The sequence below is a fragment of the Amblyomma americanum genome, chromosome 7 (assembly GCF_052857255.1).
Source record: "Amblyomma americanum isolate KBUSLIRL-KWMA chromosome 7, ASM5285725v1, whole genome shotgun sequence".
Classification (NCBI taxonomy): Eukaryota; Metazoa; Arthropoda; class Arachnida; order Ixodida; family Ixodidae; genus Amblyomma; species Amblyomma americanum.
Genome location: NC_135503.1, coordinates 55,910,145 through 55,928,576, shown reverse-complemented (window position 1 = coordinate 55,928,576; position 18,432 = coordinate 55,910,145). Strand labels below are relative to the sequence as shown.

At 51.5% G+C, this 18,432-nt stretch overlaps 1 protein-coding gene across 2 annotated transcripts in view; it reads right to left on the bottom strand.

Annotated features, from left to right (window-relative positions):
- Positions 1 to 18,432, bottom strand: part of LOC144099153 (uncharacterized) — a 175,815-nt gene that overhangs the window by 61,752 nt on the left and 95,631 nt on the right. The window contains exon 1 of one of the 2 annotated variants that reach the window (XM_077632270.1): positions 3,091 to 3,417. The exons of the other annotated variant lie outside the window; for it this stretch is intronic. Coding sequence (XP_077488396.1) covers positions 3,091 to 3,403 — 313 coding nt within the window. The 5' untranslated portion in view covers positions 3,404 to 3,417. Of the gene's footprint in view, positions 1 to 3,090; positions 3,418 to 18,432 lie in introns of those variants that run through there. 2 annotated transcript variants of the gene reach the window in all.

Genomic DNA, 18,432 nt, shown 5'->3' with positions numbered 1-18,432 from the left:
ATATATATATATATATATATATATATATATATATACGTGGGCCCGACTAGATTTCTTTCTGTGCTTTCCTTCGCCAAAGTTCCAGACCGGCAGGGGTCAAGCAGGCGTTCCACTTGTGTGTTTTTTTTTTCTTCCTTGTATCTTGCTTGCATTGTCGGCCGCGATCGCGCTCATGCGGAGGACACGTACGGCACAGATTAAAGAGGGAGTGCGTGATGTCTCGTCCGACCAACCCCTCCCAACCGCGCGGCCCCGGCCACCCCGCCCCCAACGGACAAGAGCACATCTTGCAGATGGGCATAGGCAGCGCCTCCACCCTCCTTCCCCCCCCCCCCCCCCCCCCGCTCGAATCTCTGCGATCTTTCCTTTATAATACGGGGCGTTGTTTTGGGGGATAATCTCGCGAAATGAGTGCGTAGAGAGAGAGAGAGAAGAGGCCGCTGGCGGGAAGGTGGGTGTGGATTCTCACGAGCTAGCTCAGGCAGGAGGCGCCCGATATACCTGGTGTGTGTACAGCGGCCATTACTCTTCCATGCGATTACACGTTACGCGAGCTCCAGATAGCCCGGGCTCCGGGAAGCGACAAGTATACGGCCTGTCAGAAGGCAGATTCGGGCAGGCGAGATAGAACCGACTTCATCGGCCAACTCTTTGACGAGAGGCTCGAAAGGCGTTCGAACGCTTCGAAGCTCGCAGTTATGTTCGTCTTCAGTTACATAAAAACAAAACAAAACAAAAAATCCGTCGAATGAACACGGCCAGGCCAACACGACCGAAGAGGGCCGCTGGCTTGGCGGGGCTGTCCTATCGGGGACAGAAGTCCCCAGAACGCATGAGCCGCAACCAAAGACTGTACATTTGTTATCAATTACTGTTGTTATTAATTATTATTAGCCTTTAAGCTCTAAATCTTTTTATGGTAAGGAGAACCCTTGTCATCACCTTCCGAGAACTTTTTGAACCTTAGGGAATCCGTAAGGGCTTCACAATTAGAATGAAAAGCAAACAATGCAGCCTGGTTACTTTTGGCAAGAGCTGTGCATACAAGCAAAGTATAGTGCTTTGCCTAATAAATAACGCCCGGTGTGGTGCGGTGCTGACCCCGATCCGAAGGCTCTCTCGGCAAATCGCCACAGAGGTAGCACCATAGAATGTGACCGTAACACTACAGGGGTAGATTTCAGCCCGAATCCGGCCTCAGTAGTGATAGCACAGCGCAAAGAAAAAGGACACAGGGGAGAAACCACAGATAAGTTCTGTCTGGCCCATTAGCTCACTCTTGTAGCTCCATCCTAAACCCGTTGCGTGCTCAACGACTGTGCATCCTTTTCTGTGCTCGGCTAAGTGCGTTTCTGAGCTGTAGCTCTGAACGCTTCTCTCAACCCTTCGTCACCCGTCGTGGTTTCTGTTTAACTGAGAGAGATTCAAAGCCTCACAAGACATTATCTTTGCGATTTGCCGGCTTCCATGAATGAGAGGAAGAAGAAAGGTATGTTAAGCAACTCATAAAAAATAAATATCACAGAGAAGCAAGACAGATGAATTGGGGTTTTGTATCACTGCTCAAGCAGTGACTGCATTACTCTATAAAGGCATGGTCCGGCATCTCTTGCAACCCCAGTAGCATATGTAGCGGCGACAGATCAAAAGAAAGGACACGGGCTGAATGAAACGGCCCCCTTAACGAGCAACTGCATAGGTTTTAGAAATCGACGAGCTTAATGGTACCGAATGTGCAAAGCTTGCAGGTAAAGCATGCGAAGTCCTTTTGGGCTAGCCTTTGAAATAACCACGTAATCGCCGATTAAAACTGCGATTGTCTTCAAGCTTCTCCGCAGCGCACAACGCCAAGTGGGGAAGGGGGGGGGGGGGGGGGGGCGCATGGCGACGCTATCGATGGTGCCGGTACATTTACAATGCATAAACGCTTGCTTTCAAGGAAAAAAAAAAAACCAACGCCACTGAAGGCAAAGCTTTCCGAGCTTTGTTTGGCAGCATCCAACAAGACACGGGAGGGTGTGGCTGACGGCAGCGGTAACGTGAAATCTTACCTTCCGTGCTAAAATCGCCGCGGCGGCCTTCAAGTTTCTCCGAGCGCACAGCACCAAGCGGCGGTGGGAAGAGGGGAGGGCACGATGACGTTATCTACGGTACCCTTATATTTCCAGCGCATAATCGGTTGCTTTTAAGAAATAAAATCAATGCCACCGAAGGCAAAACGCGCCGAGCGTTGTTTGGCAGCATCCAACTTCGCGGATGTCAACAGCGGAAATTTCAATGTTGCCGTCCGTGACGTCACATCAAGCTTGTCCGCGCTCCTTCGGTGCTGTCAGGAGAAGGCTGAAATTTAATCGTCGATTACGTCACCATTTTAAATACTAGCAGAAAAAAATCTTTGCTGGCTTTACCTACAGAGATTTAAATCTTTGAATATCGCGGAACTCTCAAAAAAGAAATGGTGCACTACCGCTTCAATGAGCAGTGTATAGATCCTGTCCTCGCACAGACCTTGCACTCTACTGCGGATGGCTCGACGACGAAGTGATGTACACGCAGGCACGCGGAAAACACGGACACTACGAGCTGTTTACCAGGTCCGAGTTCCGTACACTCTAACCAGAAAGGAGTAAAAAGGGTGCAAGATGTCCTTGCTAGTAGGACGAGTAGGCGCCTTCCGTCACTTCTCGGTGCCTTTGTATCATTGACGCCGTTTGAGCGGTAACGAAAGGCCACAGCGCCACCTGAGCCATCGCGCTTCCACCGGGAAAGTGCAGATGTTTAAACTCCTGCTCTTTGGACTGTCGCGAACAAGTGCAGACATCTTAAGTCAACGCTTTCAGCGTGCTTGTGCCAAGTGCACACAACAGACCAGCGAGCAATGTGGCGACGCCCAGAAAGCGCTCATAAGAGAGGCCTACAGGTGAACCTCGTTATAACGAAGCTGGAGGGATTGCTTCGTTATAGCGAACTTCCAAGGGGAATCGTCACTCCTGCGTTAAATCCATTATTTCGTCACAAGTTATAACCAGGTCCGACTGTACTACATACAAAGAGTACCGGGTTAACAGCATACAGGCAGCAGCAGCTCACCTTCGTCCCTGGGGCTGGTTCCGGGCTCTCCGACCTGCGGCGCGGCGCACACCAGGGCGTCGTCGATCGCGGCCGGGGTTGCGGCGGAGCCCCTGGATGACCTCTCCGACGGCGTGACGCGGGCAGAGCGGCGATGCTGCTTCTGCTTGCGCTGTCGGTGGTGCCTCTGCTGCTCCCCGGCCGAGTCCTCGTCCGGGCCGCTCCTCCCTTCCTCCTCGGAGCTGGTGGCCGCGAAGTGGCCCAGGTTCAGGCCCTGCGTGTCCCGCCGGTCCACGACCTTCTCGTAGCCGTACCAGCCCAGCAGCTCGTTCATCGTCGTCTCCGCGTAGTCCTGCGCGAAAAAAGGAACGGACGTCAGTCGAACACTCGCTATCCCATACCACGAGCGTCGTCACCACATGGACCACGAAGCCTGCGTTACATTCCATCAGCAATGTGTAGCGATAGACGGTTGGAGGGTGCTATAGATGGAACGAGCTCTGTTGCCTGCAAAGTGCGCTCCTAATTCCCAGCCCTTGATCCCACGTGTCTTCGATTCTGCATCGTTATCCCTTCGTCCGTGGATAAGGGAATAAAGGTTCTTGGGGCGTCCATATAGTGGGCCACAAAACTTGAGTGGACTATTTCGCTTCCATAGGCGCACAGTCTGCAAGCGGTTTCACGTTTCAAGGACCTATGCTTTGCCTTCGGAGGCGTTATCAGATAGCGACCCGGAACCAGCAGCAGCGTATAGCAACGCATCGACCGCGCACGTAGTATATAGCCGGTTCGGGTTCTGGCGTCTCCAGAAACCCGATGGCCCCTGCAGTGCTTGGTCTTCCCTGTGAGACGCATTTAAAAAGGCTGCTACCCGGTCTCAGGTCAAAACGTGACCGATTCCTCGACGTACAGTTACCGACATTGGTGCCATATTGAGTACGCGTCAGAGTCCGGTACCACGTCCAGGCATCGGCTTCACAGCTCATTATCTCTTCCAGCACAGTCGCCAGTAGATGGGGGTGATGCGCACTTGTGAAACTGCGTTCCTTATGATTCAGGCTTTAATCTTAACGTGAACTGCGTCTCATGAGGCCAAAAGGAATGCAAAAGCCTTGGATCACCGGGATGAAGTCGCAATGTCTACTCAATACCATAACGCAAAAGACATAGCCCAACTGTTGGCACAAAAACGTGCCTAATTTTGCTGCTGGAGACTGGTCGTACAGTCAGTGAAAAGGAAGAGATAGTGCAATCGGAAGTGAGGCAGAGAAATTCACGCAGCGATAACCGACTCAAAGCACCTTTTCTCAGCGCCTGGTGAGATAGCTCCATGCTATCATGTGGTCGACTCACTGTCACTCCGCTCGGGCCCCAAACGCTACAAAACTTGCAGTCGTTCTCCAACCACAACCGGTTGCTTCTAATTACGAACAGACAGCTGCCAGTTCACGCACGCACTCATCGTGAACAGAAACCAGCTCTTAAATCGCGTTTTGACACGCGTCAAGCGGCAGCAGCTGCGGCCTCCCTTTCCCAGAGGAATCTTACGAGGCCAGTACAACAGATAGCCTGCCATACACGACATTCTTCATACCGCGGAGCCTATCATCGCGCAGATTTTGTCCCGTGATTCGAGGTAGCCCCATGAAACCTGTGACCTGGCTCGCTCAACTCCCATTCGAGACATTCGGCTGGTCGAAAAAAACAAAGAAGCAAGCGAATACCTCGCTTGCGAACTCCAACTAGCCACGAACGAACACCGTCCGATGCCGTCCCTGACGTCACCCGGGCAAAGGCAGACCCTGCTGTTTTCCGCCGATCCGCGGGAGAGTGACGCACCCTGTTCGTCGGAAGCTTTGTTTTCGCGTCTCTCAGTTTAGGAGGGAGGGCATTTGGCATAAAACCAGTGCTCTCTCTCTATCTCTTCCTTCTTTTTGAGAGGCGGACTCGTGCGTCTGGGTGACGCCATGCCCGGACGCACACGCACACGCACAAAGCTCACTCTTCTCTTTCCAAAGGTGGGAGAGGCCGGACCAGCTGACTGCGGTCTTGCAGTGTCGCCGTCGTCCGACGGACGGGCGTGTCGCGCGCTCTGCCCGCCGGAAGAGGAACTCTCTCTCTCTCTCTCTCTCTCTCTCTCTCTCTATCTCTCTCTCTCTCTCTCTCTCTCTCTCTCTCTCTCTACGGCTTGCTCAACAGGGACACGAGAACCGACAGGCACAAAACGACGAAAAGTACGGCTTCAAGGAGCGGAGGCGCTGGATAGGATACGGGATGAGGGAGCAGCAGCTCAGGCACTCTTACTTCTTTTCGGTTCTCGCGATGAAAAAGGGGCGAACACGACAAAAAAACAAAAAGAACAAGAGAAAAGAACGAAGGGAGGAGGCGCAGAGATGTTGAGAGAACGAGAGAAAGCACCAGGGAGCGGGCGTTTCCACCCGGGAGAGCGGAGCGCGAAAGCGGCGGCAGGGCGCGACGCACATCTCGGCGTCGTCGTCGTTGTCGGTGCCTCCCACCACCACCGGCGGAGGCGCAGCAACGGAGCCCTCTCAGCAGAAATCCCTTAATTCTAGAGCAGCAGCGTTGGGGCCCGTTCGTCAGGCTCCGGCAAGCGGCGCTGGGAGGAGGGGACGAGACGCGCCCGGGCCGCTGCTGCCGCCGACACTCTATAATTTGTCCCGCGCAAGCGGTCGCTCCCGTCGCTGCTGCTGCTCCCGCCGACGGTGTTGCCTGCCGAAGCCGGCGTCCCGTCAAGCGGCGGCGGACAGCCACGCCAGCTGAGTACAACGACTACGCCCCCAGCAGCAGCAGCAGCAGCACGGCCGAGCCGCTCAAATGCTGCCGAGGCTCCTTCCGAAACGTGGCGGCGTAACCTCTGTTCTTCCCCAGACTCAGGTTTCCGAAGGGGGGCGGAGAGGGGCACCGACATCGAGGCGACGACCCGGCGCAGGTAGGCTATCCTGTGGGAGGAGTCGAGAGCACAGCCAGCGCTCCGGCCGGGTCCTCGAACGGTGCGCACAGCACTGTCAGCACGCTAGAGCAAAGCGCGCGACCAAGAAGTCCTGAGAACGCCGGAAGGAGGACAGAGAAAATTCGTTCTGCCTGAACAAGTGTCCAGGAAGGATTAAGTGTATTCTATCCAGGGAGGGAGAAGAGTAGTTTCATCAAGGAAGAGAAAGAAGAATGCAATGTAAGGCAGTTAAATGTCTTTAATGGCAAGTTAAGGTAGTTTAATGTACCGAGGGCTAGGGAAAACCATACTTCTCGCCCGATTGCAATGCGAAGTTTGCACGCTTCTAACGAATTGATGCCAAAGGTGAGACAGATCAGATCTCGGCGCTTGTCTGCGAAGCGAACGCTCATTTCAGTCGGGCGAAGGAACGTCTGTAATAGGGATTACCGAAGAGCGCTTGTATAGCAAAGCCACGAAGAGGTCTCAAGTCATGGACGAAGGCTAGGGCAGTACAGTCCAAAGTGACGGACTAGAGAAAGCAGCCCCAGAGTGAGTGAGTGAGTGAGTGAGTGAGTGAGTGAGTGAGTGAGTGAGTGAGTGAGTGAGTGAGTGAGTGAGTGAGTGAGTGAGTGAGTGAGTGAGTGAGTGAGTGAGTGAGTGAGTGACAGGCGTCGCGTCGACTATCTGACACAGCCCGAAGTTCCCGCACAACCAGGCATCTCCTCTCTTTTTGCGCTCCTATATCCATTTCCACTGGTGCCTGTGAAACGGCACCCTAGACTAAGCCGAACTAGAGGGCCGACCCATCTGTGTGCGAACACCTATACAGCCGCTCCGGTAGTACTCTTCCATCCCGCGTGCCGCGCCGCTGGCAAAGAAATAAAACAACGCTCTCCCGAGGGGCGGCAACCGCGCCCACCGACGTCCGGCGCTGCCCCCAACGCGCTCGAGGGCCCATGTGTCGAGGATCTTCAGGCTCTTTCTTTCTCCCTTTCTTTTTCATTCTTCTTTCTTTGCTTCGATTTACTTTCTACAATTGCCAGCGACGATTCTCCCGTTCCACCCCTTCTCCGCTGTTCTTATTATTTACCGACAGTTCTTTGACTTTTCTGTTCTTTTTTCTTTTACAAGAGACGCGCGTAAGACGCCGGATGGGCCCGCAGGAGAAGAGGCTACGCGGCGACGACCCCGCCCCGCTGTGCGCCCGCTGCTCAGGAGGAGTAAGCATGCAGGCTCGCAATGAACGAACAACACACCCGCCGCAGAGAAAGGCTGATCGGCCGTACTTCGACTAGACTTTCATGTCTTATGGTCCACCCAGCCAACTGGCAGATGTCGGCGGTAGCGACAGCGTGGCGCCACTTCAGCCAATGAAGAAAAAAATTACTGGTGGTTTTAGCATTACTAACTGTGAAATATTGTGCGAAAGCTGGTTTTTGCAGGTCGGCCCTAAGGCCACGTACCTGAAAGCACGATTGAAAGCCCGTTTAGTTTCCTTTCGTGGCTTGCGCACAGATGGAGGTAGATGAAGACGACCACGTGCAATGCACATTGCGAGGGTGTGCTGCAGATTAACACGAGGCGTGATTGGTTTCAGCGACGGCATTGTGCTCTCGTGCACAGCGCTCTCGTGCGACCAGCGAAACTGATCTGTTCGCGTCGCCGCGGGTTCGAAACCCAATCGCGACAATATTGTTGTTGTATTTCTCCAGGTTGGCCAATGTCACACTCACTGAAAGTCTCGTTTGTTTCTCGCCATATCCCGCATTACGTGACAAACTTGAGGCTTCACCACGCACCGGCACTTTCCAGGTTATGAAGCCAATAGTGCTTTCGCACTATAATAATATAAGTGGAATATAATTGAGCATCCAGTTCGAAAAAAGTTATATAGCACCATCACCAACCAGAATCGGCCAATGTGTTATCGGGTTAACGCCGTTCCAGTTGTTTGCAGCAATCATCCGCGAGCAAGTTCCCGTGTCCTCTGGGTGCGTGGTACCACCGTGTGCCGCAGGTCTCCGCGTGGTGCGACGTTGCGCGGATACTAACATTGAATATTGCTTATACTAAATGCTGAGACAGGAAAAAGAACCATTGTCTCGTAGTCGTCAGGAGCCTCCCCTGCGAGCAGCAACGGCTGTAAGATTGAAAGGGGCCATCAGATAAGCGTGGAAGATTCATTTGCTGCAGAGCTTATTCCTTTCCTGTCTTTGTCAACGAAGTGGAAACAAATGGATTGACGATGGAATAAATGTGCGCCAACGAAGCCTTGTCCTCGCGTCTCCCATTCCACGCTGCTACACCTGTACATGGCGATCAACATGCGCGCTGCCCAACCGAAAGAAACACAACGGCTCTCTCCGTGTTAGCGGCATGGAACCACGCGGACGCCGTACACCCACGGCCGGACCGACCGGCGCGCAGCAAAGCTGGACCCCCGAATCCGAAACCGCCACCCTCCCTCTCCTTTTCTCCTCGCCCCCAATGCGGTGTCCCGTGTCGTCATGCGTCATGGCGCTGCGTCTAGAGGAATCGCAGTCGTCACGTGACTCCCTTCGCCGACGGCTGCTGCTGCAGCTGCTGCTTCTATATTTTCTTTCAGATGCTGCGCTCACGCAGGAATCGTGTGACCACGCTGCTCGCGCCTAAGCTCGCGCAGCGCCTCTCTTCATCACTACTTTCTCACTTTCCTCGTCTACACTCTCGGCCACCCTCTTTCCTCCCTTCTATCGCTCTTTCTCTCTGTCTCGTCTTCGAGCGCAATTACTGGTAAGTGCGTATAAATACAAACGCATACACCAGACTCCCTCCCCTCATGCATCCCCTTTACACACACACACACACACACACACACACACACACACACACAACACACACACACACACACACACACACACACACACACACACACACACACACACACACACGCGCGCGCACGCACGCACACACACACACACACACACGCACGCACGCACACGCACACGCACACGCACACACGCACACGCACACACACAACACACATTATTCGCAGACTCATCTCTACAGCGAGATCGGGGCGAGGCAACGGAGTCGTATGGCAGCCGCGACGACGTCACTCGAGATCCTTGATCCACCGAGCTCCCGGTTCGCGCCGAGCCGAAGTTTTATGGGCGGCGAACAAGAAGAGAACGAAGCTCGGAGAGGAGGTTTCTCAGAGAGAAAGAGTGAAAGAGAAAGAAAGATGTGCGGCGGAGAAGCAGGCCGCGAGCGGGGACATGGGGAGACGAGAGTGCACGGTACTAAATCGGTTGGCGCGCATCTCTTCCGTGGCATTCCCGTGAATCCCGAGCTCGTTTTGGGAGTTGCCTGGAAGCTGCTGCGGCACCGACCTCGCCGTCGTCAGCGCCGTTAAAAGCCAAAATTGCATGGAATGAACCATGTATAAAAGGAAAGACAGGAGGCTTATAAATACGTACGAAGGGTGTCATGTTTCGTTATATGCTACACTACGTTCCCACACGCAACCGTGTTTCTTGTCCGTATTTTTTTAGACGAAAGCAGGACTTATCGGGGTCAAACCCAACCAAGAATCTTGTGTGAAGACTCAGAGTAACCCGGGTTAGTTCGGAGGAGCGTCGCGCCAGCTGCAGCCAATGGGAGGAAGTTCGGAGGAGCGTCGCGCCAGCTGCAGCCAATGGGAGGAAGTTCGGGAAGTTCGGAGGAGCGTCGCGCCAGCTGCAGCCAATGGGAGGAAGTTCGGGGAAGTTCGGAGGAGCGTCGCGCCATCCGCCGCCAATGGGAGGAAGTTCGGGGAAGTTCGGAGGAGCGTCGCGCCATCTGCAGCCAATGGGATGAAGTTCGGGTAAGTTCGGAGGAGCGTCGCGCCAGCTGCGGGCAATGGGAGGAAGTTCGGGGAAGTTCGGAGGAGCGTCGCGCCAGCTGCAGCCAATGGAAGGAAGTTCGGGTAAGTTCGGAGGAGCGTCGCGCCAGCTGCCGCCAATGGGAGGAAGTTCGAGTAAGTTCGGAGGAGCATTGCGCCAGCTGTAGCCAATGAGAGGAGGGCGGCACGCCAGCTGCCGCCGAGTGGAGGGAGGATGTGAAGATGAGGAGCGAGGAAACGCGGCTGCGAGCTAATGCAGATGCCAGAAAGCCCTCTATGTGGGCATGTGCCATTGTATGAGGGTAACAACAACAACAACATGCCAGAAAGAGGAGAATAATGAACATTCGCTTTCGCACGCCTCCTCGGCATAACTACGTTAAAACCCTACCGCTTTTTTTTTTTTTCGTTTTGACTGTTGCACGCATTCACTGAATATAGTGTTTGCCGAAGTCGAGTTCCCCGGGTTCGAACCCGACCGCGGCGGCTTCGTTTTATGGAGGCAAAACCGCTAAGGCTCCCGTGTGCTGTATGCACGATGTCAGTGCACGTTAAAGATCCCCAGGTGGTCGAAATTATTCCGGAGCCCTCCACTACGGCACCTATTCTTCCTTTCTTCTTTCACTCCCTCCTTTATCCCTTCCCTTACGGCGCGGTTCAGGAGTCCCAGCGATATATGAGACATAGATACTGCGCCATTTCCTTTCCCCAAAAACCAATTATTATTATTATTATTATTATTAAGCCGAGCAGTGACGTGAACTTCAGGTTAAAAACGGTATGTATGAGAGGCGAAAAGTTATTGCGCGTGAGATTCGAAAGAAAAGAAAAACCTTTAGTAAACAAAAACAAAAGAAGACCACGAGAAAACAAAAGAAGATGCACAGCTCACAGATGTAGATTTTTTCTCTTCTCGCGGTCCTTCCGTCAGAATCTGTCACAAATAGGAAGCGACAACGGGACTCATCCGTTGCTTGGCGTTGGCTTCCGTGCATACCACACGACTCTGTCATCATTCTTTCATCTTCACGCGGAAAGCAAACAAGAGCAGCACAAGCTTCAAAGTGGCCTTATAATGATACGACGAGAGCGGCGGGTGTACAGTAGTACAATAATGATTGGTTATAAGGAAACGAATCTCGGAGGACACCTCAACCGCGCCGTGAGTGAGGGATGGAGAGGGAAGTGAAAGAAGAAATAAAGATGCGACGTAGAGGAAGGGCTTCGGGGCTGCGTTTCGACGGAGGAGAAACGCAAAGGCAACCGTTTTTCTGTGCGACGTCAGTGTAGTTAGATCCCCAGGAGGTCGAAATTATTCGGAGCCCTCCAGTAAGACACCCCTTTCTCTCATTCTTGTTTCACTCCCCCCCTTCCTTCCCTCAGGGCGCGGTTGAAGCGTCCACCGAGAAGTGAGTTAGTTACTGGGCCTTTAATTTCCTCTATTCAGTTTCTTTTCGGAATAATTTAGACGAGCTGGGATTCTTTAAGGTGCAGTGGCATCGCACAATGCACGGGTGTCATTTGCGGTGGCGAAAGGACTTGGAGTGTATATAGAGCCGGGAAGGGGGTGCTTTTGAGAATGTGCCATTCATAGTCACGTGTTTCCAACGTGGGGCAACAGGGGGAGGCGGTTAGACAGGGACATCGCTGTCACTCTTAGCCCCCCTGTCGCTGCTCGGAAGTCTCGCAGTAAATTCACGTCGCAGGCGGTCGGTGGGGTAGGTGGTCGAGTGGCTCATTAAGCACGCCCTAACGACAAAATTGCGTGAAACGGGCACCTCCCCCGCCGCCGCAGCCCCCACACCATCTGGCACGCTACAGGGGCCCGCCGAGAAGGGCGTAACACGGCCGGGCCACCAGGGGCGACTGGAGCGCTCGAATCGATGGAGACAACGGAGACCAGAGCGAAAGAGGAGCCAAGGCGTACAGCACAGCGACTGCGCGAGACCCCCGCTCACGCGACTCGGGAGACGTTGGCCCGATCGGCCTGTATGTACAACACGCGACCACCGGACGAACGAATGGACGGAGCTGGAAAGCTAGGGCAGCAATCCGGGTCTGCGGAATGGGCCGACGATCATCAGCCAAACTTCCTCCCTCACTCTGTGGAGTTCATGGCGCTCGAGGCGCGGCGCATACATCTCATTTCTTGTCCCGTGGCGGCTGCGTTTTTATGGAGGAAAAACGCTAAGGGCGCCCCGTGTGCTGTGCGATGTCAGTGCACGTTAAAGATCCCCAGGGAGTTGAATTTATTCCGAAGCCCTCCACTACGGCACCTCTTTCTTCCTTTTTCTTTCACTCCCTCCTTTATATCTCCCCTTACTGCGTGGTTCAGGTGTCCGTCAATATATGAGACTTAGATACTGCGCCATTTCCTTCCCCCGAAAACCAATTATTATTATGTATTATTATTATTATTATTATTATTATTATTATTATTATTATTATTATTATTATTATTATTATTATTATTGTCCCAGACGGCGTTGTATAGCGGCACTTCTTCCTCTATTTGCCGTAGCTGTGGGTGTGAATAATAATAATAATAATAATAATAATAATAATAATAATAATAATAATAATAATAATAATAATAATAATAATAATAATAATTGTTTTTTGGGGAAGAAAATGGCGCAGTATCTGTCTCATATATCGTTGCACACCTGGGACCGCGCCGTAAGGGAAGGAATAAAGGAGGGAGTGAAAGAAGAAAGGAAGAAAGAGGTGGCCGTAGTGGAGGGCTCCGGGATAATTTCGACCACCTGGGGATCTTTTAAGGTGCACTGACATCGCACAGCACACGGGCACCTTAGCGTTTTGCCTCCATAAAAGCGCAGCCGCCGCGGTCGGGTTCGAACCCGGGAACTCCGGATCAGTAGCCGAGCGCCCTAACCACTGAGCCACCGCGGCGGGGAGGGTGTGCTGCGAACTCACCGAACCACCGCAGCGAGACTGTGGTGTGGGGGCTTACCGAGGCGGCCAAGGAGGTTTTAAAAATGGGATACTGGTAGGACGATATCGAAGGGTGCACGGGACTTTTCATTAGGACACGGTAGCTCTTAGGCGCCGAGGCTTCCTTTTTCTTACAACGGCCCCGTACGAGAGCAACCGTCAGCAACTTCCTCTAACCATGGCCTTCTCGATAAATCCCCCCGTTTCCCGATTTCCTTTCCTTTCCTTTTCGTTTTGAAACAAGCAAAGAAAGCCGATAGCCGAAGCGGATACACTAAAAAAAGCATTGCATGTATATTCCCTTGTATACATGGTGAAAAAGACAGGGTGACGAAGAGAATTATAAGCGTCTCGTGCTAACACAAAAAGTGACACAACGGCACGCCTCGTTATTATATGGGCACTCTTATTATATGTTTGTCCACTTATTATAAGAGCTGTACACAGTGATATTTCAGCGACGAAAGGTGAGGCATCGAACTAAAATTGATTTTCTTTAGGGAACACAGGGAACTGAAGAAGGAGAGGTAGACAAAAGAGTTAGTGGTAAGATGAAGAAGTTCAGGGATTCACTCGATAGCAGATATCAGGCTTTAACTGCCGGACGACGACCGTCTCTAGAAACTCTAGAAATCTAGAAACTCAACTAGAAACTCTAGAAACTCTGCAAAACTAGAAACTCTAGAAATCTAGAAACTCGAGGTAAAATAGCCAGGCTCGTTCCCTACCATAAGATCTATCATTTTCCAATTGATAACAGCGTTATATCTCCCGCTCACCGCCCTTCATCCCGGACCAGTTATTCCAAGTCTGTATACCCCGGCGCCCACGCGCGCACATCATCCCACCTTCACTCGTTTTTTCCACAAGCAGCGAAAGACTGGAATGATCTGCCTGAAGAAGCGGTTAACCACTCCAGTGCGACAAATTTCAGGACAGCCATTGCAAGTTTTCTTTTGTGAAGCCACCCACCCTTGAAATCGACTGTGAAGCCGCCCACACCCTCATGTAAAACCCCTGTCCAAGGGGAATTTGAGGGCTAAATAAATAAATAAATAGTGTTCGAGCAGTGAACGTTATCTCACAGCCACCATTACGAAGCGGCCCAATAGCAGTAGGTGGTAGGTCGGTTAGACACGATGCTGGTAAGCTCTCCCAGAAGTTGAAAGCGCTGATAAAGAACGCCATTGATAGAAGAGAATTGGCAGAACTCTTAAAAGCTATTAAGCATAAGGCAACAGGTATAAGGAAGTATAATGTGGAGAGAATCGAGCATGCTCTAAGAGCGGCCAGAAGAAAATTGCGCATGGGCAAAAATGAGATGCACGGCCTAAGCGGACACTGTCATTACCAATACAGATAAGGTAGTTTAAATAGCCGCAGAATTTCACATACATTGTGTACAATATCAAAAATAATCATGACGCTACAGGCAATGAAAACGGCAAAAACAGGCAGGTGAAGACCAAGTAATGGGATCTGTTGGGCGTATGTCCCATATTAATCCATCAGAAAGGGCATATCAAGGGCTTGAGGAACCGCACACCAGTCAACTAACTACCCGTTACTTACAAGGTATTCAGTAAGGTATTCGCAGGGAAGAAATTAGACGATAGACCACATGCACACTATAATAAGCTGATGAAGAAGTGCGCAGAATATAACCAACCTCTTTACACAGCTGTCACAGGTTAAGAGAAACCATTTGACATAGTCGAAACCTTAGCACTCATGTGTAGATATTGCGCAACCAGTGTGTAAAAAGTTTTAAAGGCTCAGGGAAAATACATATATGGGATGCAGAGCGATCATATTCCTGCATAGAGAAAGTAATAAAATCCCAACCACGAAGGGTTTCAGGCAGGGAGAGACGATTTCTCCAGTGCTATTCACGGCGTGTTTACAGGAGATATTCAGAGAACTGGACTGGGAAAATTTTAAGAGCGAAATCTAACGGAGAATACATTAATAATATCCGACTTGCTGATGGCATTGCTTTGCTAAGTAACTCAGGGGACGAATTGCAAAGCATGATCAATGACTTAGAAATGCAAACCATACCAAGGCAGCGAAGCGTCGGAAGTTGTTGTCGGAGAATGCATATACTTAAGGCAGGCAGTGACTGCAGATGCGAACCACAAGAGTCAAAAAGCTGAGATAATAAGAATGGGGCAGAGTGCATTTGAGAGGTATGCTCTCAGGTCATGAATAGCAGCTCATCGTTATCTCTCAAGAGAAAAGTGTATGGCAGTTGTACCTTGTCAGTACTCACTTATGGGGCGGAAACCTGAAGGCTGACGAAAAGATTTTAAAACAAACTGTGAAAAGCGCAGCTTGCTATGCGAAAGAAAATGACAGGTGTAACGTTGAAAGACATGAAAGAGAGCAGAGTGGGTTAGGGAAAAAAAAAACGAGTCAATGAAACCCTAGTCGAAATCAAGAAAAGGAAATGGACATTGGCAGGGCATGTAATGAGAAATCAAGATAATCAGTGGTCATTAAGGGTTAACGGAGTCGACAAGAAGAGAGGGCAAGTGTAGCAGGGGCAGCAGAAAGTCAGATAGGCGATGAGATTACGAAGTTTGCAGGGATAAGGTGGACAAGGTGGAGAGCATATGGGAGAGCATATGGGAGAGACCTTTTGACCTGCAGTGGGTGTAGTAAGGCTGAAGACCATGATGATGATGATCGAGTTAACATAAAGCCTTCATCTTCCTACATACAGCAAAGTAGTGGCGCGACCTCGTCGCCCAAAGTGCAACGATAACAGACAACTTACAATTAAATCCGCTATCAAGGGCGACCGTGTCCATTTATAATCACCTTTTGTTAGCCGCCACTTTTCGAATGTCTCATGGCGGGGCCCTTGAGTCACAATAAACGAATAAGCAGAAATATAAATAAGAGCTACAGATGAAATCGCTGCCTTCTAACCTCGTGACCACCCCGTAAGCTTCGGTCTCTTTTTCGCTGGGGGACAGTTGCCGTGTGATCACGTTTCTTTTTCTCATAATGCAGTCGAACCCGGATATATCGAACTAGAAGGGGACTGCGAAATATTTCGACATATCGATAATTCGCTACATAAAAAAGGACAGTAGACAAGCTTATCTGTTACCTAAAAGCAAGAATACATTGCACCCACGCTAGCGACGTGTTTCCCGCAGCCAGCAACGTGCACCCCTTCGGCTTGCTGGCAGCGCGCCGTTTGCTAAGGGTTCCTGCTTCGTATCTACCTATTATACTACCTATCATATGATGTCTAATCCCGCTACCGGCACAAGAAACTCCCACTAAATTAAGATATAGTTGCTTTCGCAACGCCTTCGGCAACGAAGTGAACGAAGCATGCCAGACAAGGGCCGCCGGTAGGCTTTATTTAGGTTGCCTTCACTGTATGACGGCGGTGTGGCGCGGAAGATGCGTAAAAATGGCCGCGGGCCGCCTTCCAGCACCCGACCGCGGCGGCTGCGTTTCGATGGGGGTGAAACGCTAAGGCGCCCGTGTGCTGTGCGATGTCAGTGCACGTTAAAGATCCCCAGGTGGTCGAAATTATTCCAGAGTCGTCCACTACGGCACCTCCGTCTTCCTTTCTTCTTTCACTCCCTTCCTTATCCCTTCCCTTACGGCACGGTTCAGGTGTCCAACGATATATGAAGCAGATACTACACCATTTCCTTTCCCCAAAAACCAATTATTATCAGTATTAACTTCCAGCACACTCTGCGTTCACCTTGTCACGCAGTTTTATAGCGCTAGCGCTTCGAGTAGGTGCAAAAGGCCGCGCAGCAGACCGTCTTTGCGCGCGAAAGCTGGTCCAAAAACTGGCACTGGCTTAACTTGGGTAACCCTGAAATTCAGCGAAAAGCAAGCACGCTTGCTAAGCGTTTGAGACTCGTACATGGCAGCTCCGCTACAGGCTCGCGACAGCTGTTCTATATATATACCCACACGACCAAGTGTATATGACGTGGTACCCCATGGCCTTACGACAGTCCATTAGATGTCATCACGTGGCTTCACATCACCCCCATCGGATGGTCTTAAGTTCAAAAGGAAACCCAAAGGTCACCCAATGTCAAAGATCAAAGGTCAACTCAAGGTCAGATGTCAAAGGTCAACTCAAGGTCATGGGTCAAGGTCATGGGTCAAGAGTTCTACAACATAACTGCACAACATATGGTCATACATGGCTAACGTGGTTGGCCTGAAGGTCGTTCCAGGTCATTCTCCGGCCTACGCGAGTTTACCAAGAGTAAAGCTTTTCGCTTCAAAACCTCAGTTCGGAGCTTTAAGAGGCGCGGCGCGCTGTTTAATTTATCGAATGTTCCGCTTAACGTGCATTCGATAGCCCGAAACAATAGTACTAACCTTGTGCATGGGATATTTCAAGGGGATGTTCTGACTGTTGGATATGAATAGTAATTTGATATATCCAGGCTGAACTGTAATCATAGTAATAAGTATACTCGCAGTGACAGTAGCAACACTGGGAGTGAAGACATGAAATACAGACACCAGGAAGTGGGACCGACGCAAAAGGCTACTCCCCCGTGACGTCAAAACCTTGTGTGAGAGCGCTACCTAGCTTGCTGCACAGACTGGACGGCGACGCGCATTAAGTAGAACACGCTCTGATTTGCGGAAAATACGGCGCGAAATTAATAGCCGTACGGAGCTCGGATCACTATAGGTCGGGGCGAATGCACACGCAGAACACACAGCATGGGCGCTCGGTGAACCGATGTCGGCGTGAGGTTTTCTTCTGTACATCGCGGAAGCCCTGAGCAGTGGCTTCCGACGTTGTTCGACGTCCTCATACTCCGTCGGTCCCCCGACCATTTCAGAAGGTTATTCATAGAGCGGTCGCTATAGTGAGGGGGCTAGGTGAGAGGCAAGGCCCGTGCCAGGGCTTGAACGCCACGGACCTCAGATTGCTAAACTCATATATAGCAGCGCGAACAGCGGCGAACTAAGAGATCGAAGGTCTACAGTTAGAAAGACTAATGAAGGAGGGAGACACCCGGGCACACACAGACAGGGCTAGACAGAGACGCACTAAAACGGCAGTGACACACATTAACCAGAATAGTTCGGATGTGGCGAAGGCGCCGCGGGCCACGCGAAAGAAGAGATCCAAGTCGAGCCTAAGACGAATGATCGGAAGAGGCAGACGAGAAGATAGCAGGGAGGAGGTCGGTGTAGGATGGACAAGGGGAGGAGGAGAAGGAGACGGTGGTAAGAGGAGATGGAAGAGAAAGGGGGAGGGGAAGGGGCGTCCACGGACGACCGGCGTTCGTTTTCATTCGTACTTATTTGCGAAACGCGATGCCCGGGCACGCGCTCAGGTTTCTCCGGCGTTCTCCTCTTTCTAGCGTCAGCCGCGCGACGAACCAGCCGCCGTCTTGCTTCTATTTTTTTTTTTGTCTCCCTTAATACTTCATTTTCTCGGCGCGCATATCTCTTTTTACTTGCTTTCTTGGCCCGCGCGCGCGCGTTAACTCTCCAAGCAGCAAGAAAGACGAGAGCAGCACTGGTGGTGGTCGGTGCCCAGGGAAACGCTACACCGCTTTCCCTCGCTCACGCGATCTTC